The sequence below is a fragment of the Parasteatoda tepidariorum genome, chromosome 5 (genome assembly GCF_043381705.1).
Source record: "Parasteatoda tepidariorum isolate YZ-2023 chromosome 5, CAS_Ptep_4.0, whole genome shotgun sequence".
Classification (NCBI taxonomy): Eukaryota; Metazoa; Arthropoda; class Arachnida; order Araneae; family Theridiidae; genus Parasteatoda; species Parasteatoda tepidariorum.
The window spans coordinates 88494162-88514737 of NC_092208.1; the positions used below are offsets into that span (position 1 = coordinate 88494162).

General features: G+C 30.9%; 1 protein-coding gene across 1 annotated transcript in view; it reads right to left on the reverse strand.

Moving 5' to 3' along the window:
* Positions 1 to 2717: 2717 nt before the first annotated feature.
* The window catches only part of LOC122268874 (SCAN domain-containing protein 3-like), a 73537-nt gene continuing 55678 nt past the window's right edge, over positions 2718 to 20576 (reverse strand). The window contains exon 3 of the mRNA XM_043039648.2: positions 2718 to 3564. Within this exon, the coding sequence (XP_042895582.2) occupies positions 2718 to 3564 (847 nt within the window). The remainder of the gene's footprint in view (positions 3565 to 20576) is intronic.

Sequence of the window (20576 nt, forward strand, 5' to 3'; positions counted from 1 at the left end):
TTTTACAGTTGTGAGAAGTCAGTTTGTGTTATACACCTTTGTTAAACTAAATAACTTATAGACAATATAATATTATTCATATTTTATTAAATGAAATTTAAAAATATTGCTTAGATATCTGCCAAGTTTGTGCATGCTCAGTGTGCATAAGAAAAGAATCAAAGATGATTCAGAATTCATTGAAAAAGTTATAAACAGATTTGGACAGCAAACAAGACGATTGCAATTCTTGTTCGATTAAACAATTTTTTAATTGTTATGTATCAACAAACACTTATTTGTTTTTGAGTAAAAGTATTTTCAATAAAAAAATTTTATAACAAAATTGATTTTCTGTATCTCCTTAATTGTTAAAAAAAAAAAAAAGCCAGGGGGTGCAAGTGCACCCTCTTGGACCCCGCTGCCGGCACCCTTGGTTTAAACTGAAAACAGCATTTAACAGCTATAAACAGCGTGCTTGTAGCTTTGTCTTTGCAGCGTTAATTACGCCAACATAACGTAAAGATGCGTATAGCATCTAAAGTAAAAGTAAAACTAAAGTAAAGTAAAAATCTTACGTATGAGATCGTACGGAAAATATAAAGAGCGACATCTCCCTATCATCAAAATAAAGTTGAATAATACACTACAATAACATCGTTTAAAACAGTTATTGTCGGTATTATATTCGTGATATTATCTTTTTCATGCATTATCATGAATGATCACAATCTATCTATATTATATAAAACGCTAATACGTATGTATCAATAAAACCGATTATATTTCTTTTCTCGCGTTGGCAGCAGTTTTCAAGCACGTAGTGAGCATCATATGGCTAATCTATACTATATAAAACGCTAATACGTTTTAATTGATAGGCTTCGGCTCGCAGGAGCACGTAGTGAGCATCATATGTCTAATCGGGTGAATTCTCACCGAATTATCAAAAACATTCTCACAAAATTATCTTCATCGAAGGCGATGCTTTACATCCGGCGTTCAGTACTATTTCATATTGTTTTACAACACATGGTTTTAGCCCTCTGGTGGGAAAGACTTTAAAACAAAACTTACAACAGTTACTTTTCTCAACAACTGAAATTTAGAATAGTGTGATTAAGAAAAATATGTGAACTGTTTGCAATTTCAAATTAATATTGAAATGCACAGGTTTAGAATTTTCTACAGTGAAAAGTTTTCGGAACTTCAGTGTTCAAAAAAGTATACAAAAGCTAGACGTTAAGAACGTATCCAGTGAGCGAGCAAAGCGAGCATCGGATTGCGAAGCAATCCGAAATGAACTGCGAAAGCAGTTCCGGGGGTTGGCGAGCGCCAGCGAGCAGGGGCGAAGCCTCCTAGCATTATTGTAATTGTTATTTTTATCATTAATGATTGTAATTTTATCGTATTTGATAAGTGCCAGAAATCGTTAATTATCGCAATAGTGAAATGTAGTGTTTGATACACCTATGTGTATTATCGGTTCATGATTCCTGTGTAACCGATAAGTACTATTAAATCAAAACAGTATCCACGTTGCAAGCGGTAAATGAATAAAAAGCGAGGAAGAAACATAAACGTTATCTGACTGATAATATTAAAAAACCTGTTTGATAATTGCATTAAATATATAGGAGTTCAAATGCATAGATATATTTATAATTCAACATCAGGAAATCAAACTGGTTTTATACAGTTTTCCTGACCAGTGATTTGGCTGATTCGATTCTTTTTCTCGCTTAAATATAAAGTCGCAACCCTTAATGGGCATACTTTTTTGATTGACTGAGAGGGATTCTAGAAATATATACAATTTCTATGATTACTGTACAAATCTGGCGAATTACTATGGAATAAGTCTAGATTTGAAACACCCAAACCTGTTTGATTGCCCAAAAATCTGAAAGATTATGATGGTTTTAGTCAAATCCAGCAAATTTTGTTGTTTTTAATCCCTATTTCCTTAATTGTAGACCTGGGGGGAGGAGAACGATTTATGTCCATCTTCCACTAAAATGACTATTATATAGTCATTTGTTGCATTTTGAGAATTGCAAAGTTTTGACAAATCAACAAGTTTTGACAAAATTGGTTCTCCCGAAAGTTATTCCACATGGCGTTTTATATATATTACTATATAATATATATAGTACTATATAGTAGGCGTTATATATATAGTACTTAGTTATAGGGTGTTGGGCCTATATCAAATAGCTCGTGAGCTCAATTCCCACCGGACCGTGTTGTAAATGGTGACTGGTGCTCGTTAAATCTGTCGAGTCACAAAGTTCTCCACGTTCTCATAACATGGAGACAAGTTCTCCTTGTCCCCTCAGGTCAAAATTGCTATCTGTGGATGAATGTATGAATATATGTGTGAATGCGGCCGCTTTATAAACGGGCTGTGACGTGTGTCTGGCTGAAGTCGTATTCTTGACCCTATAGAGCAGTGATTATCAAACTTATTTCTTTTACCGCCCCCTTTGAAAATCAATTATTTTTCAGCGCCCCCCCCATTTTTTATGCACCCCTAAAACTTAAAAACCACAATTTCATTACTTTAATTAATTTAGTTATACATATTAGTCGGTTCTGATGTTTAAACTTACATTCTAAACTAGAAATTTTTACCAGTGAGAGCAAATAAAACCCAACTTTATAATATTAATAATATATTCTAATCAAATTAAAAGAAACAATATAAATATGTATTCAGTTTTCGTTTTTATACTAATCTAATGAGCTGGATGAATTTGATGATATTTAATAAGTTTGTTGATATCAGGTTCGATTTTACCCAAAGACAGTCGTAAGTCGCCGCGTTTGGTTTGTAGCGTTTTCACAGCGCTAAATCCACGTTCACACAAATATGACGATGGGAATGCTATCAAAAATCGTTCAACGATAGACCACAATCCAGGGTACAACTGCGGAATTGACTTTTGTAGCCAAAATTGTTGGTAGCCATTTTTGTATTTGATTTTTATTTCCTCGTTCGTTGTCAGTTCTATAAGTTCTTCTTCCAACTGGGGTGATATTGCTATGTTGACATTTGAAAAAGGATCTAACACCCAGTCTGGTATTTCCAATTTCAAAATGTCCTGGAATCTTTCAATGAAATCACTGTGAAGATTTTCCAAATGTTGGCAGTAGACGAGCAAGTCGTCGTTGTTGCAGGATACTGATAAATTGGGAAAATTATGGAACTCACGTCTGCCGATATTCTTTTTGTGTAAGAGCAGCTTGGCTACGAAAGCAGCGACGACATTTTTTGTTTTTATTAAGTTCAAGTCATCGCCTTGAAGTTGGAGATTCATATCATTAAGCAATGTATAAAGGTCTGTCAGGTATGCGATATCATTCTTTGATGTGATGAGGTTTTCGCGCAATTCTGTGTCTTTGTTTTCCAAGAACTCTATGACAGAGTCAAACAGATTGTAAAAACGAGTCAGACAATTTCCTTTTGATAGCCAACGCACTTCTGTGTGAAAGATCAATCTGTTGAAATCTTCATCATTATCAACACAAAGCTGATTAAATAATCTGTCATTTAAAGAGTTATTTAGGATTTTACTGACTGCTCTGATGACATGTTACAATGATTGAAATAGTCGTTCACTTAAATTTCTAGCAACTAATTGCTGTCGATGTATAACGCAATGTATAGCAAGCACATCAGGAATTTTCTTTTTTAAGTACGATATGAAGCCTTTTTGACACCCGTCATAGCTGGAGCACCATCTGTAGCAGCTGATATAATATTCTTAAACGGAATTCCTATTTCATCACAAAATAAGATGTAAGATAAGATTCTCATCATAATAAGATATAATATATCATCATAATAATATAAGATTCTCATCACAAGATAATTCAAATTTTATATTTCGACTAGTAAATAATACTACTAACAATAATAACTTATTTAACTACGGAAAATAAATTAATATCATTTCGTATTATAGATAAATATGGGTAATTTCTCATAGAATATAAGTTTATAATTTAGAACTGGTTCAAATGAAAACCGCCGCCTAAGCCAGCGTTTTTATTATTTGTCATATTTAAAATATATAGAAATAGTAAACTATGTTTACAATAAGTGAACTGTTTAGGCTTACTTATACTATTTGACACTGGACGGTAATGGGATAATTATATAAAAAAATTTCTAACACAATTTTTTGAAATCTTAATTATATACGTATTTCCATTTTATATAAAAATGATGATTCTTACATCAGTAATTTCTAATAAAATGCTAGGAAAATGCTGTAAACTGCCCTTATGTTAAAAACAAGAAAAAAAGTAAAGAAAACTTCAATTTATGTTAGTTTACATATGTATAATATTTCAAAACTCTGCATGTTAGTTTTTTTCCTAATGTTTAAAATAATGCTCTAATTTTTTAACTATCATCGATCATGTCCCTTTATCTATCCGCAGAAACTTCTTACAACTTGATTGCGTACGGTGTGCGGGCTATCCTACGAAATCTATGTTAAGTATTTTAAGTTTTTATAACATCATACAGAGTAGAAATATAAACTAATTATTCGTTATTGTGTAGTAGGTGTGTTTTAATTTTAGTGAAATTTAAAATACTATGTAAAGTAAATGAAATTGCAAATTATACATCGCCCCCCTAACCCACATCAACGCCCCCCATTTTTTCTGGGCCCCTTAACGCCCCCCTCTAGGTTTCAAACGCCCCCAAGGGGGCGTTATCGCCCACTTTGAGAAACACTGCTATAGAGTGCCAATAAAAAACAAGAAACGCGAACAACAACTCCAATTAAAACAGGAAACCTCTGATTTAAATTCGCTTGGTTTTCCTAATAAGATTTGCTGATATTGGCCACTAGCACTAGAAACAACAAAACCTTTAGTCAGTGATACAACACCTCGTACAGGATGTGTTGATTGTTTAGAGCAGGGGTCGCCAAACTTTTTTGATTATCGACCCCTACATAATTTTTCGAAATCTCCATCGACCCCCACAAAAGTAATTTTCTGTTAATTAAAATAAAACTCTATTAGATACTGTGTTTGTACATTTATTTTATGATTTTAAACATTTATTAAAGTAATAGTACATTATGTAGCAATAGTTTTATGAAAAATATATTAATATTGAAATTTAATACCTTATTATTAAATAATAAGTAATTATGCATAAGTAGATATAATAAGTAAAGTAACTAAAGATTTACTGCTTCTTGATCAATAGGTTGGGTGGGCTTGGTGCTTTTTTGCAAGCTTCGCTATATTAGGTTCAAAATTGGTAAATTTTAATTTTCGTCAAAATTGGTTAATTTTGTAATTTTCGTAAAAAAATACAAAGTGTTCTATAGTTTTGTCGCGGGCTGTACTAATTCATATCATTAATGCTTACCTTCTTTTTTGTGCATTGATAACTAAAATTGATATCTAAACCAAACGAATGGTTTTATCGAAACAATAACTAATTATCCAAAACCATAAAAGTTTTAATAATGACACTGCAAATATTCAACACAGTTTGCAAAGATGGTTGAAACTGCGTATGATATTTGCATTTGTAACGTCAATGCTCGTCACACGTGACATTTGGACAAGCGCATATATGCATATGCGCTTGTCCAAATAAACTGCGCTGAGTTCGTGCCACTGCGCGGTGGTACGTACATACTTGTTTCACCCCAATAAATATACGTTTATTAATTTATGTTTTATAAAGAAACTGATATTGAGTCAATTATAAAAAAAATTCACAAATTTTACATACTTAATTAGGTATGTGTGATTTGCGTATTGAGAACTGTTTCTTTTTTCGACCCACAATTGACCCTTCCGATTCGGATCGACCCCCATTCACCCCCCTGTCTCAGATCGACCCCTGCTTTTGTTAAATAGACCCTTGGGGGTCTATATAGACCACTTTGGCGACCTCTGGTTTAGAGGCTAACCTTAAAGATTTTAACCTGACGAATAAATTGCTTCCTTGTCAGACATATTCTTTTCGATGAAAGTAAAAGTAAATTTTTATGTTACAACATACTCATCTTGAATGTACGAGCATAAATAAACGCATACATTGTACGTGGGATAGATAGAATAAATACTTTGTATCAATACATATTATATGTACGTAGGTATTATATGTGTTGGTAAGTAGGTAAGCTGGAAGTATATGGGTGCATAGATCGGGGGCTGTAAATACATACATGATTATTACATAATATATGCATATACATATAATATATACATGTATACATAATATATGTTTAGACAGATAATAATTGTTATCATAAATTATGCGTACATATATACGTAGACTGAATGTAGTACAATGTGCGTGTGTACTATACCCTTTTTTCGATGGATTCGGATATTTGAATCCCAAAATATAGGGGTAGCCGCAATCTGGGAAATATGGTCCCCGTAAAATGTTCATGACTTTTATTCAAAATTGGATGATTTTTGAGTTACCGAATTTTTAAGACACAATTTCTCCAATTCAGTCTTGTTTTTGTTATTGACTTAGTATCAGCCCTGGTGTTCTCTCACTGACTCGTATGATTTGACAAAACACAAAGAAATGAGATAATGACATGGCTGGGCATATGGAACAGTTTCTCTAACGAATCTGATATCGAGGAATATCAATTAGATTTTAAACAGAAGCGATAAGTAACAGGTCCACTAAAAGACATTTAAGATGACAGACATTCTGCTCTTGCGTAAGCAATTGAGCTACCCCCCCATATTGTGGCCACCCCACAAATTCTGAGGGTCAAGAATCCAAATTTGGTCCTCTTGATCAAACTATGGGGATCCTATTTCACAGATTGCTGCTATATTTTGGGGGTCAGAAATCCTAATCCATCGAAAAAAATGAATGTTTATTCAGAGAATAATACATTATTGTGTCCTATTTCGTTACTTTAAATACCGTCTGCATTTATTAATTATCATATTTACCTAGTACGTAATCATAAGTCGTAGTACGTGAAAATTCCAAACGTGACCATACTTAAAGGATTTTGAAATTACAAGAAGACCGTCTGAACAAAACAAGATCAAAAACCGTCTACATTAATTAATTATCTTATTTACCTAGTACGTTATTATAAGTTCTAGTACGTGAAAAATCCAAACGTGACCGTACTTGAAGGATTTTGAAATTTCAAGAAGATCGTCTGAACAAAACAAGATTAAAAACCGTCTACATTAATTAATTATCTTATTTACCTAGTACGTTATTATAAGTTCTAGTACGTGAAAATTCCAAACGTGACCGTACTTAAAGGAATTTGAAATTAAAACAAGACCGTTTAAGACCGTCTAAACGAGACAAGATAAAAAATCAGACTACATTAATTAATTATCAAATTTACCTTGTACGTTATTATAAGTTCTAGTACGTGAAAAATCCAAACGTGACAGTACATAAACGATTTTGAAATTAAAGCAAGATATAAAACAAATACTGAATGTTAGAAAACTGAATATGAAAAAAAAATGAAAACATAATTAACAATTATTTAATGTTCTTCAATAGCAATTCGAAATAACTCTTTTGTTTTCGTTACTTTAGAATAAGTAGAAAGTCTTTTCCATCTTTTTATTGAGTTCAAGCAAATATTTCCTTCTTATACATATTGGGATCATAGATTTTCATAGCATTCGCTTCAATTACGCGTTTTATTTTAGAGAATGAAGACAAAAATTATTGATTTTTACTTGAAACTCTAGAGCTGAATCTATCAACATTTGTAAAGGTTTATTATTTTAGTTGAATTTCAATAGAATTGTTAAAAAAATAAAAACAGTGATGCAAAAACACATTCGATATGTTTTTTTCTTATATTTGACTTGTTTCTCATTGTTTGTTGTTGCTTTTCTGTTGAAATATTGCTTCATTCTATTTGACTGAAATGAAATAAAAAGAAGATTTAAAAATAACACTGTGTCACATTCAGAAACAGCGAGAAAAGTTGATTTATTACAAATAACACAATTTATGATGCGTCGATTTATCTAAAGAGATAATTAGATGTTTTGATTTCTACAAATACAACTGTTTTAGAGGAAAAATCGCCTACAAAAGTAAATAAAGAAAACAACGTTCAATTTTTTAAAAACACGCTAGTTTTATATTTTATACATATTTTTTTTAATTTTATTTTTTATTTTTATAGCAGTCGTTGAACAGCCGACCCAATTTTGGGTTTACTACTACTAATTTTCAACTCCGAAGCCTTGTAATTTTGAACCCAATGTAGAACACAAGGGAACTCCTAAATCAAGTATTGGGAGAAATTTGCCCTCGTGGAGGACTTTTTGATGGAACTAATGCACATTTGCGTTACATAGAGAGGAAAACCACGAAAACCTCCAGAACTGGGATATTGTTAATAAGGTAAGAAGTGTTTTATAACAATTCTTTTTTCAAATGACAATTCTCACGTCTTGAAAAGATAGGTCTTGAAATGACGATTCTTCTTTTAAGCACAAACAATAAATCAGGTAACAAATACACGTATACAAGAAATACTACGCAAGAAAGTCTCAAAACATAATAATCACGTGGTGAGCCAAATGGTTTCAAAATGCACCAAAAAGAGTAAGCCGGAAGTATAGGCAGTCGAGAGCTTGCAGTGCTCTCTAGCGTGGAAAACTACATCCTGCAAGCCAAACTTTTCGTTAAATACTGTTTATTGTTTTGCGATAAAATTTTCTTTGTCGCCAGTAATGCAAAATTTTGTTATTCAGAAGAATTTTCTTTTCTTTTGTTATTGAATGACATTATTAAAAACATATCTGCTTTTCAATATCTTCCGTATTTCTAACAACGTATCATCAGAATCTAAGAATCATCGAGTAAACGTTGCACTAAATTTTATAAATGGCTCTTCACTGCCGCCAGAAGTCAAGGAAAAGTCTTAAAATGTAATTTACTGTTCTTGCCTGGATCAATTTTTTTCAATATGCGGGATAATATAATTGAATTCATCCAGATATTCAAGATTGTTCTAAATTCCCATTAAAATAAAAACTTTTATCAGTTCCTAATATCACGAACGGAATATTTACTAACCCTTCGCACTTACGTCATTCGAAAGTGATAATGGAAATTCATCCTTACTGCCAGGAAACTCATCAGGCAGAATAGGAAATAAAGGATTAGCTTACAAATTATCAATCTATAGTGGAAGGGCTTCACTTCCACTAAGATCCGGTCGCCCAATCCGGAAGAGATTGAATCGAGCGCCATTAAAATAGTCTAAATGGCGGAATAACACGTTGGAGATTACATCAACTATAACTTAATAGTCTCCACTAAAACTCACGTTCACAATAAACTAGGTTAGCGAAGGTTATCCCGCTTTTGACATTATACATTATACAGAATAACGATGTTTCTTTTTTAAGGGGTTTGGTTAATCTAGTAGCAGAAAAAAAGTTTTTTTTTAAAAAAACGAAAAAAAAAAAAACACTGGAATAAATCTAAATTTTGAAAAAGGTTCTTTCTTCTGGGTTAAAGAAATTCTTTTATAGGATGTACCAGGGCTACTATTCCCGTTGCTGACTTCAAATCGATGGGTGCCAGATTGCCTGGGAAGTAAAGGTGGTCGGTGTACAATGCTGATCACATGACTAGCATCTTGATGTAAGAGATATATGAAAAAGCAACGAGGGTTTTATTTTCGTTATTAGCTTGAATACTGCCCTCCCTCCCAGTCTCAGATCGATGGCTACCAGATTGTCTGGAAGTAAAGGCCACATTCTGGTTGGTAAACTCTTCATCAACCAAGGCTTGGGTCGGGGTTCAATTCCCTGTGTTAAATACTGGGCATATGATGGGACAGCACGTTCTTTGTCAATGTATATTAGTAATGTGTTACAAGGGAAAGGAATGATTGGCAAAATTCACTTTTTAGATTAAAGTTTGGTAAATTAGTGCATTAGTAGTATACTTTTAAAGTTGTTCACCTCTTATACATACATTTTTTAAAGGCAGGCACTGAACTCTCGTTTATTTGCCTTAGGAGATGCCGAAGTGTAGCTCTGTAACATTAACTTTGAAATGAATTACACAAAATTAATTTTACAAACTGAATTAACAAAGTTGGTATATTTGCATATTAGTAATCTTTGGTATATTAGTAATATACCTTAAAGTTGTTCACGCAGTGGATCACGTTTTTTTTTTACCTTTTTTTTATGTTTATAAATATCATTGAGGTTGGACCGTTATGGTGTAGTAGTAACTCCCATGATTATCGTCACCCACGATGGATTGCAGCGGCGATTCATACAATGGCGTCTATTCAGCTTTTCATTGATGAATCCTTTTTTTTTTTTTTGAATCATCACCATTTTTTTAAGTTGCGACTCAAAAATATTTCTTCAGTTGACTAGTTTCTCTTCAATAACATAGGTTAATTGATAAGTTTATTTTTTTTTACATGTACAGCGTGCAAAATAAAAACATGAACACCTTAAATAACTTTTGATTAAATAATCGGATTTTCGCGAATTAGGACTCAATAATGATTTGGGGACCAAACGTTAAAAATGCTAAATAAGTACACGATGTTTTAAATTAGACGTAAAGCGTAAATTCTTTGAATAAACATAAATTTTCTTCAATGGAATGGTGTCTTGTTTCTAGAAATATGAGGGGGGGGGGGAGGAGTATCAACACTCTAGAAAATAGCATCACAATAGTTTCAAGTAGGGGAGCATCATTAGTGTTCTTATTGTTGATGTCACTTTTTTGTGTATTTTGCTATATCTCGAGAACTTAAGCAAACAGAAATTTTTTTCACACAGTTATATAATTGCTTTATCCATAAATGACTCCACGAAAAAGAAATTTTTTATTTTCTTTCTCGTGGAAAACAAATTTATTATTTTCCTTTCATTTTATTTAGCAATAGTGAAGGATTTTGAATTGTGAGGCATACAAGCTTTTACACCATTTTAAGGTATATAATTTTAAATGATAAAATTGAAAGAATAAATTTAATGAATGTTTAATTTATTCTTTCAATTCCTAAATTGAAAGAAACTGATCAAATAGCTTCTGAGATATTAAATTTCAAAAAGTCGTATGTTCAAAAATGTGATTCATCGAGATAATTAATTAATTCTGACTTAGTTTACCTGGAGCACTAACGAAAAAATGTTCACCATTTCTGTTATACAAGTAAAAAAGACTGGGATAACTCGATTGGTAGGGCGTTGAGCCCATGTTCAAGAGGTCATGGGTTCGATTTCAGTTGACCGAAGACTCCCCGTGTAGTAAATGGTGACAGGTGCATGTTAAATCTGTCAGGTCACAAAGTCCCCCATATTACCATAACAAATTATACCTCTTTGGATACTGAATCGGGGAAAGATCGTTCTCTGGTTCAGGTCAAAATTATTATCTGTGGTGGAATAAATAGAAGTATATACGTCCCATAAACAGGTTGTGAGATGTGTGTGGCTGAAGTCTAGGCCATAGATGGCGCCACTGAAAAATAAGAAATGCAGTCCCTGCTTAAATTTACTTGGTTTCACCAAGCAGGCATGCTGATATTGGAAAGTCGCATTAGAAACAACTACAAAAACATAAAGCAGATATTCTCCAAACGTACTTTACCTCTAAAAACCGCCTCATTCGAATCATTGGAGCAGGGATGGCGAACCAATGGCACGCGACACAATATTTTGGGCACTTCACCGATCACAATTGTTGTTACACTATGAATTGTTATTGCACAAGTGTTCTTACGCTATGAGGCATATGTAAAAATTAAATTAAAATTCACAGAAAGCAAACAAAATAATAAACAATTATTAATAAAAAAATTAAAAATTAATGCTAAAAAACATCTGCTTGGTCTGTTTAGGGATGGGGGAAAGTGAGATAAAAGAAGCAAATAAGAAAAAATGCTTATCNATTGGTCATCTAATCTGCAACAACAGAAGTCACACGGATGTTACTTTAAGTTGAATTACTTGTATAACTGAGACTAGGACTGGGCGATATAAGAAATTTTGTATCGTGATGCATCGTCAGTTTTGCATCACGATATAGCGACGCATCGCGATATAGTATTTTTGAAATTCATTTACTTGTAAGGTGCAGAAAGTCGAATTTCTATCAAAACTTCATACTCAGATTGATTTAAATCAATTTATGAATTTGATGTTTTGCTTAAGAAAGATATTAATGTTATATTTTCTAAAAATGATTGCGGAAATAACGAAAGATTTCTTAGTTTAAAAATAAATAATAAAAAAAATAAATAAAATTGTAATTTATCAATATATTTACCTAACAATATAAAAAGAAAATTTAAAAAATATGTTCGTTAAAAATTATTTGTATGCTTTAAAAAAAAAAAAAAAAAAAAAAAAAAAAAAAACACTTTTAAAACAACACTATTTTTTTATCATTATTATTTCACATTAAAAAAGTTAAATTGAATAATTATCGAATTCTGCACGAAAAAACAAACAAAGTAAGGTTTAAATACTTAAAATTAAAAACAAAAGAAATATGATATTCGATAATATATTTAACTGACAATATGGAAAGAAAATTAAAAAACACAATTACACTCTTTAATAAAACGAAGTGCTAAATGAATTTAAAAAAAAAGAAGTCGCAATCGCAAACATTATTAATTTTTTTGAATAAACAAAGTTGATTCACTTATGTCCAAATCCAAAAGACAAAAAATAAGTTTTGTTTTAATTTTATTTATAAAAATTAAACAACTAAAGATTTATAAATTTAAAATCAGCAATAAAAACCCATTAAATTATTAGAAGTTTTATCCAAAAAGTTTTTAATAAATTAAAATAAAATAAAAAATAGCCTAACAAATTGAATTACTTCTTAATTTAATTCTTTATGGGCACCTTAAATTAGATTTCCGATTGTAATAAATTCAATAATGTAAGAAATTACTTAAACACTTATCAAAATTAATTTTCACATTTAAAAATAAAAAAGAAAGTTTTGTTTTAAAAAAAAATTTACCTAATTAATTAAGAAACACTTCTTTATATATTCTTTTCAATTATAGATTACGTTCAGAACAAGGTAATGACGGCAATCACAAAGTCAGTCCCACTGAAAATAATCTGCAAGAAACGATATCAAGTCGCGACAAAGCAGAAAAAAAACAAAAACTAAGAGGTGCGAAAACGAACATGCGAGATCATGATATATGTTCTCAAAACTGATTCCGATTTTACCGCTCATCAATCAAGGCCGTTTCAACATAACAAAACGAATATCGTCTTCCACAGTGCGAGTTGGCATCGGAACGTAAGAAAAGATCCTTGCGTGTCTTGTATCGGTATATCGTTTTGTGTTCGTCTTCTTTACTCGATCAGATCAGATACTTTACTTAAATCAGATTTCTGATGCATCGCCTGGAACGAAAGTCGCTGTATCGGCCTGCCGATATAGGCGTTAAATCGATATGTCGCGATAGATCGATTTATAGCCCAGTCCTAACTGAGACATTGCAAAATGTCTTTTTTTCAATGTAAATAAAGAGTTTTGAGTTGATATTATTTAGTACTATTCTTTTCCCAATAATCACGAAGTCAAAATTATTTGACGGCACGTCTATGACCTCATTAAGCAATTTTTTAGAGAAAATGGCACGTTGGTGTATAAAGGTTCGCCACCCCTGCATTAGAGGAAGAAATTATGTAACGTACCCTGTTAGAAATTTCAAAACGTGCACAAACATGTCGTAATCTTTAAAAAGCATAGTTAAAATGATCAGAATATGGTAGCATTTACCAGCTTTCTGGGTTTATGGGAACACCGAAAAGCACGGCATTTTTTGCCGAAGTGCTTAGCTAAAAATATGGATAAAATTAATGATAAAATATTGTTTTATAATGTGTCTTAAAAATTGATAAATGTGATAAAAGTTGGAAATTTCCCATATCTTAGAGCACAGCATAAAAACCAGTTAGTTATTCGGTTAATTTTACTTTTCAGTTTTGTATTTTTTATTAACTGTGCGTTAATAGGAAATATAATTTTGAAAACAGACATTTCCGATAAACCGTTACCACATGAATGGAAAACGTTACCATATGCATGGTTTAAATACCGTATATGTATATTTTGATTTTTATACAAGAATTATTACTTTTTATCAGGTACTTTTTTTGTAATAATGTTTGCATAATGCCTCTACGATACAGTATAGTAAGTTTACCAGAATTTTTTCCTTCGTGTACTATCTTTTAATTTGAACGTGCACATATGGTTCAATTTATCATCGTATTAATTTTATAGCAAATTTCAATCGAATCATGGTTCAAGATAAAGTATGGTTTAATACCGACTTTTTAAAGTGATAAATCCGATAAAAATCTCTTCCCTAGCATGAACTTAATGTTTATTTGTTTTTATTTAAAATCCATGACTTTTAAAGAATGAACAATGCATAACAATATGCTAAATACTTAGCCATCTAAATTTCGTTTTATCTCCTGTTTAAAGTTCTATTTCGTTTAAAACTTTGACAAGTCTTTTCAAATAATTCTAAAAATACACAAAGATCTTGGCAATATGCTGAACCAGCTTTTCTTAAAATGCAAATATTCTCGATACCCAAAAATAGCTTCACAAAATCTTAATAATATCAAGGTTTTTGCATATAAATATGCCGTTTAGAAAACTGTCGGCGCATTATTATATTCCGGTTTATAAGGATTGGTATAGTAAAAAGGATTTTGTTTTGCAGAATAGGATTACAGATTTATCAAAAAAAATTTTGATTAATAGTTTAACAATTTATGATAAATTATAAATGAATTGCAATATACGAAATATAAATGAAATGCTATTCACTATTAGTGCTTTAAGATAGATTATCACGGACTATCTCTATCAAGAAAAGTGCATAAAGAAGTAACAAATCTTTTCTTACAAGTCATTTGAATTTAGTGAAATTTTTTTTTAAAATTGAAAACTGTTTTATGCTATTTGTCACATTTACACTCTGTGTAACGTAACAATTCGATCTTTTATTTATATCTAATCTTTTAATTTTTTTAAACTTTTATTTCCTTTTTTTATGTAGCAGTTTAAATTTATTCTAACTTTCTGTTCTCCCTTTCCACGATGGTCAACGCGGTCATTGCACTCCCTGGGGGGAGTGATACCCCTCTCCTCTCGCCTTTCTTTATTCTTTCTTTATTTTTTTTAAGGAGGGCTAACTTAACCAATCCCTTTAAAACTCTCCTCCTCTTTAAATTTAATTGGTTATCACTTTCCTGGTTCTACTGCAGTTAACGAATATTTTTTAAGATGCTTTAACACCTTTACATTCTCTCTCGTGCATGCTGGCTTGATACAATCTCTCGTTCTCGTGTTATGAAGATAAGAAAAATATAAAATCTTATCATTAATTGATAAGTATATCAATTTATGTTTTCTTTTTTGTTTGATGCATCCATTAATCAGTTTTATTTCCCCTCGAGAGAGAGAGCATTTTTCGTTTGGCGTTACTGAAGTATTTTTATCTTCTTTCAGCCTCGTTTAGCTAATAGTTTAACTCTTTGCACTTTTATACCCTAATAATTAGTAACCACATTATTTTAAGAAATTTAAAATTGTGTAATAATATTATATTGTGCATTTTAAATGGTATAGTGCTGATATTAGATCAGCCAGCTTTTAAAAGTACTCGGAGTGCAAAGGGTTAATTCGACTAAGCTGCGTTTCTCGTGTTATGAAGACAAAAAAAGAATAAAATCTTATCATTAATTAATAAGTATATCAATTTGTGTTTTTCTCCTCTCCTCTTTTTTGTTTGATGCATCCATTAATCTGCTTTATTTCTCCTCGAGAGAGCATTTTCCGTTTCGCGTCACTTAAGTATTTTTGTCTTCTTTTAGCTTCGAAAAGAAAGCAGAAAAAAAACGTAAAATACTGTTTTCTGGACAACAGTATTCTTTTATCATTGTAACAATAAGAGGGTAGGTTATAAGAGGAAAAAAACAAACAAACAAAATCTATACAGCTTGTTTTTTCATTTTTTATTTCCCATTTGTTGTTAGACGAATCAAAGCACTACTTTGATTTCTCACGTACCAGAAAGAAAGATCGTAAATCGAAATAGTAATCGTTATTTTTTTTCTTCTTTATTCAATTCATTCCAAAGACCAGCTAAAATTTCTCTGTTGGGATCCCTTCAGTAATTCTTTTCTGTAGGTTTTGATGTATATTTTTTAAATCGAAGTTTAATTGATGAAATTCTGATGAGATATCTAAGTACTGCAAAAGATCATTACCATTCATGATAGCTATACTCCGTTGCAAATTAAGAAACGGCCATTGTGGTATAGGATTTAAGTAATCATCCAAGACTGCATAAAGGACCAGAGAGAAAGATCGTAAATTGAAATACAGTATACACTCGATATCTCAAAGTTGCAGGGATGCTACAAAAGTTTCAAAAATAGCGAGTTTTCGAGATAACAAGTTCAGAACAGTGTGTGTTCTAAAAAGTAGAAAAATATGTTCTAAAATATTAATCTCAACATATCAAGAATAGTAAAATACATATCAAGAGCAGACTGCTTTTGCCCACAAATTGTATATTGCTAATTTTGCAAACTTGAAGCAATAGAAAAAATGGAATGTAGTGCTAATGCACTTCATTTTTTGACGTTATCGATAAAAAAATTGATATTATTTTAAATAGAAAACCGAAGGAATGGAAATAAAAAAAGGCATTATAAATATATGATAAATGAGCACAAGAATTTTCGTTTGCTTGGTGAAAGATACGTTGGACCCAGAGTTAACTAACTTTAACCTGAAAATTTCTAGGAAAAAAAATCCATTTCTTCAACTATTTTGTAATTTTATTCTCATAACACTAACTCAAAAATCAAAATGAATAGAAACTCCTACACCTCTTTACGTAATTGCAAGCTGACAAGTAAAAAATATGTAGAATTATAAAAGGAATAAAGTAAATATTGTAGAGTTATGACTATAAAGCCTCATTTTGAAAATATATTTCTTATTATTCCCTTTAAATTAATTAAAATAAGCAAAATTTACAAGACAAATTAAAATCATTGAAAAGTCTACTATTTATTTTTCCCAATTCAGTAAATGTGATAAAATATAACTTAAATAAAATTAAAATTAAAAAAAGTTAAAATTTATTATTAGTTAGGAAAATTATTATTAGTTAATACTAACTTCATTTTCTTTATTCATCGCTTTGTAAATTAAATAATCATAAAAAAAAAGATTCTAACAAAAATTAATCATACGTATAATATTTCACAATGCATTCATTCAAAAAATTCCAAAACTGAATTAAATGAAAATTTCAGAACTATGACAACCACTACTTTCTACATAATTTAATAATCATAGATATTAAAAATAAAAACATGTAATTAAAAAATTGAGTTGTTTTTTCAGCTGTGCTAAAAATAAAAGAAAGCTGAAATTCAATAACAAATTCTTAGATGAAAAAGAAATAAATGAATTATCCTATTTTTGATCTCTCGTTAGGAAGTTCATGTGTTTATTTATGATGAAAATTAGTACTTTTGCAAATTATTGAAAATGTAACGAGGCAGCCATTTCTAACATATTTTTTTCAGTAAAATGTGCTGCATATATTATTTGTCAAACGTTATTTATTATAAAAGAGTAAATCCTTGATTGTACGTACACATTAACACTTACAAGGGAAACTAGGGAAGTGTGACTCGCCAATTTTGAAATAAACTAGTGGGATGTATACCTTATAAGGAATAATTTTAAGGGGAAACATTCGTTTCGGCCCATAGAAGGTCCTATGAGAGATAAAAAATAATTCAATATATAGAAAAATCGTTATTTTATTGCATCAATGCAGGCTATTAGTGATTGTCTCATACTCCAATTAAATTTGTGGTACTTTCACGTACTATATAATGCATATTTATTGTCAAAATTGATTTCGAAAACTTTATATATCTGTAGTTTATCAGAAAAACCTGTTAGGTTAATTTTTAAAAAAAATTCACATCAAATTTTTAAAAAATTTTTTTTTTTAAATTGTCCAAATTAATTGGTGGTGATTGCAAATCAATTAATTAATTAATAACTAATTAACAATTAATTAACAATTAATTAATAATTAATTCATTTTCTGAATAATTTATTAATTAGCAAATTAATTAATTATCCAATTAATTACAAATTAATTGGAGTATGAGACAATTACAATAATTAATAGTCTGCATTGAAGTAATAAAATACCGATTTTTCTATATATTGAATTATTTTTTATCTCTCACAGGACCTTCTATGGGCCGAAACGAATCTTTCCCCCTCAAATTATTCCTCATAAGGCATACATCCCACTAGTTTATTTCAAAATTTGCGAGTCACACTTCCCTAGTTTCCCTTGTTAGTGGATTTATATTATGATTGTAAACAATTGATTTTTACACACATCACCACCCGATTTCTGAAAAATTATTCTTTTCTAATATTTTCGGCTTCTTCAATTCGTAAATTTAATTATAAAACCCCATAATTGTATGTTGCTTTATGCACTTGTAAATATGTCTTATCTTCACCAGAAAAGTTGCTGATTCCTTATGACTAATAAAAAGCGCAACAATGAGTATGCGCCGAAACGTTTTTATAGCCAAAAGCTTCGAAGATTCTCGAAGAGGATCTCAGCGCATGATGATTTCCGAATAAGCATGCGGGCCGGTGGGCACGCTTCCTGTTTCTTCCGTACGACGAAGCGGTTAAGAGTTGGTTGGTTGGTTCTAATGCCACTTGCCACACGGGAAAACCTGCTTGGTAAAACCGAGCAAATTTAAGGCAGAGAGGGTGATTCTTGTTTTTCAGAGGTGCCACCTATGGTCAAGAATACAACTTCTATCACATAATTCGTCACACCTGTTCATAAGGTTGACCCATTCATACATCCATTCATTCATCCACAGATCGTAATTTTGACCTGAATCAGAGATCGATCGATCTCCAATCCAGTACCCCCAGAGGTTTTGATTTGTTATTTTTCATGCATCGGACTACTACGCATGTGTAATAAGTATCAAACGCTTAGTGGTCATTAAGAAAATTCAATGATCATTTTTTTAAAACGAATAATATATTTTATAGAATCGAGCGGTTAAGAGTATTATTCGGAACTTAAACTTAGGTATATCCTATTATTCAAATTATTGCTTGTGCAAAGTGTAACGAATATATATATGCTTATTCAGATAAAAAGGCATTTTATTAAGTTATAATAAGTATTGAAAACATTGTTCGCTGGAGTTTTGTATCGCGAACATAGGTAGGTTTCCCTAACAGGAATGTTGAGAATTAGCACAGATTTATCTAGCCGTGAAAAATATGAAAAAGCCACGAATTTTTGGGGGCTCTTGATATTTAAAGGGAGGTTCTGAAATGGAGGTGGCTGCAAGGATATTCTTATCTTAATGAAACGTCATTCAATTGATAATATGTAGAGATTTTGATTCCCTAAAAGGATAGCGCCACTCTGACGCTGGGAATTTTGGGGACTATCTTAATGCATACTTTATCTATGAATTATTGCCCATTAACTTCAGAAAATAATCTTTTATCTGGCCTTATTTGGTTCATCTTGACTTTTTATGGATCTTTGTGAGAGACCGACTTCTACATCTTAAACTTGATAAGAAACATATGTTTTAAGCTTACCAGTTAATATAGAATGACTCGTATGAGAAATTCTATATTACATCCCCCCTCTCCAAAAAAATTTTATTTCATTATTAAATTTAGAAAAATTATGGTTAATTACTTGCAACCCCTTCCATCAGAATTTTCAATAAAATTATAACAAAACACACACTAATTGATCAAATAAAAAGCTTCAAGCAAAACAAAAATAACAAATCTAAAGTAAGAGCTGTGCACAAGACAACATGCATATCTATTATGTATAACATTATGTAATGTTTGCATCAAATTATCTTCTATAGGTAATGTATCAAAATTTATGAACACATAAACATATAGCAAAAACATAAACAAAAAGATTTAGAGTCTCTAATCTTATTAAATATTTTTTTCTACGAAAAATTCTGTTTAATAACACCACAAAATGCTGTAAGTGAAGATTCTTTTTGTTTTTTAAGTTAATATACAGAAAACAAATTAGAAATAATAAACTTAAAAACACATACACAGAATTTCATTATTCACATATATTTCTAAAGTGAATGAAAGAAATAAGAAAAGGACACAAATGTGTCGTTACTCTAGAATTTAATATTCTAGTATCGTTAAGGGCTTCTTACTGGATACAAAATTGTAGTTCCCCAAAAGGAGAACAATCCTGTATCTCAGCAATATTGATACGGAAGATCCTATCTCAAAATACGCAACAATAATAAAATATTATTTGTTTTTGGTTAGATCATATGAGAAATTTCGTTTCATATTTATTTTGAAAATTCGGGTAAACCCTCCCTCTGTAGAAATTTTGAGGGGTCTGATCTTCCCTCAAGAAAGGGGTCACATGTTCAAACGAACCATGTACCTAATAATTTCATAT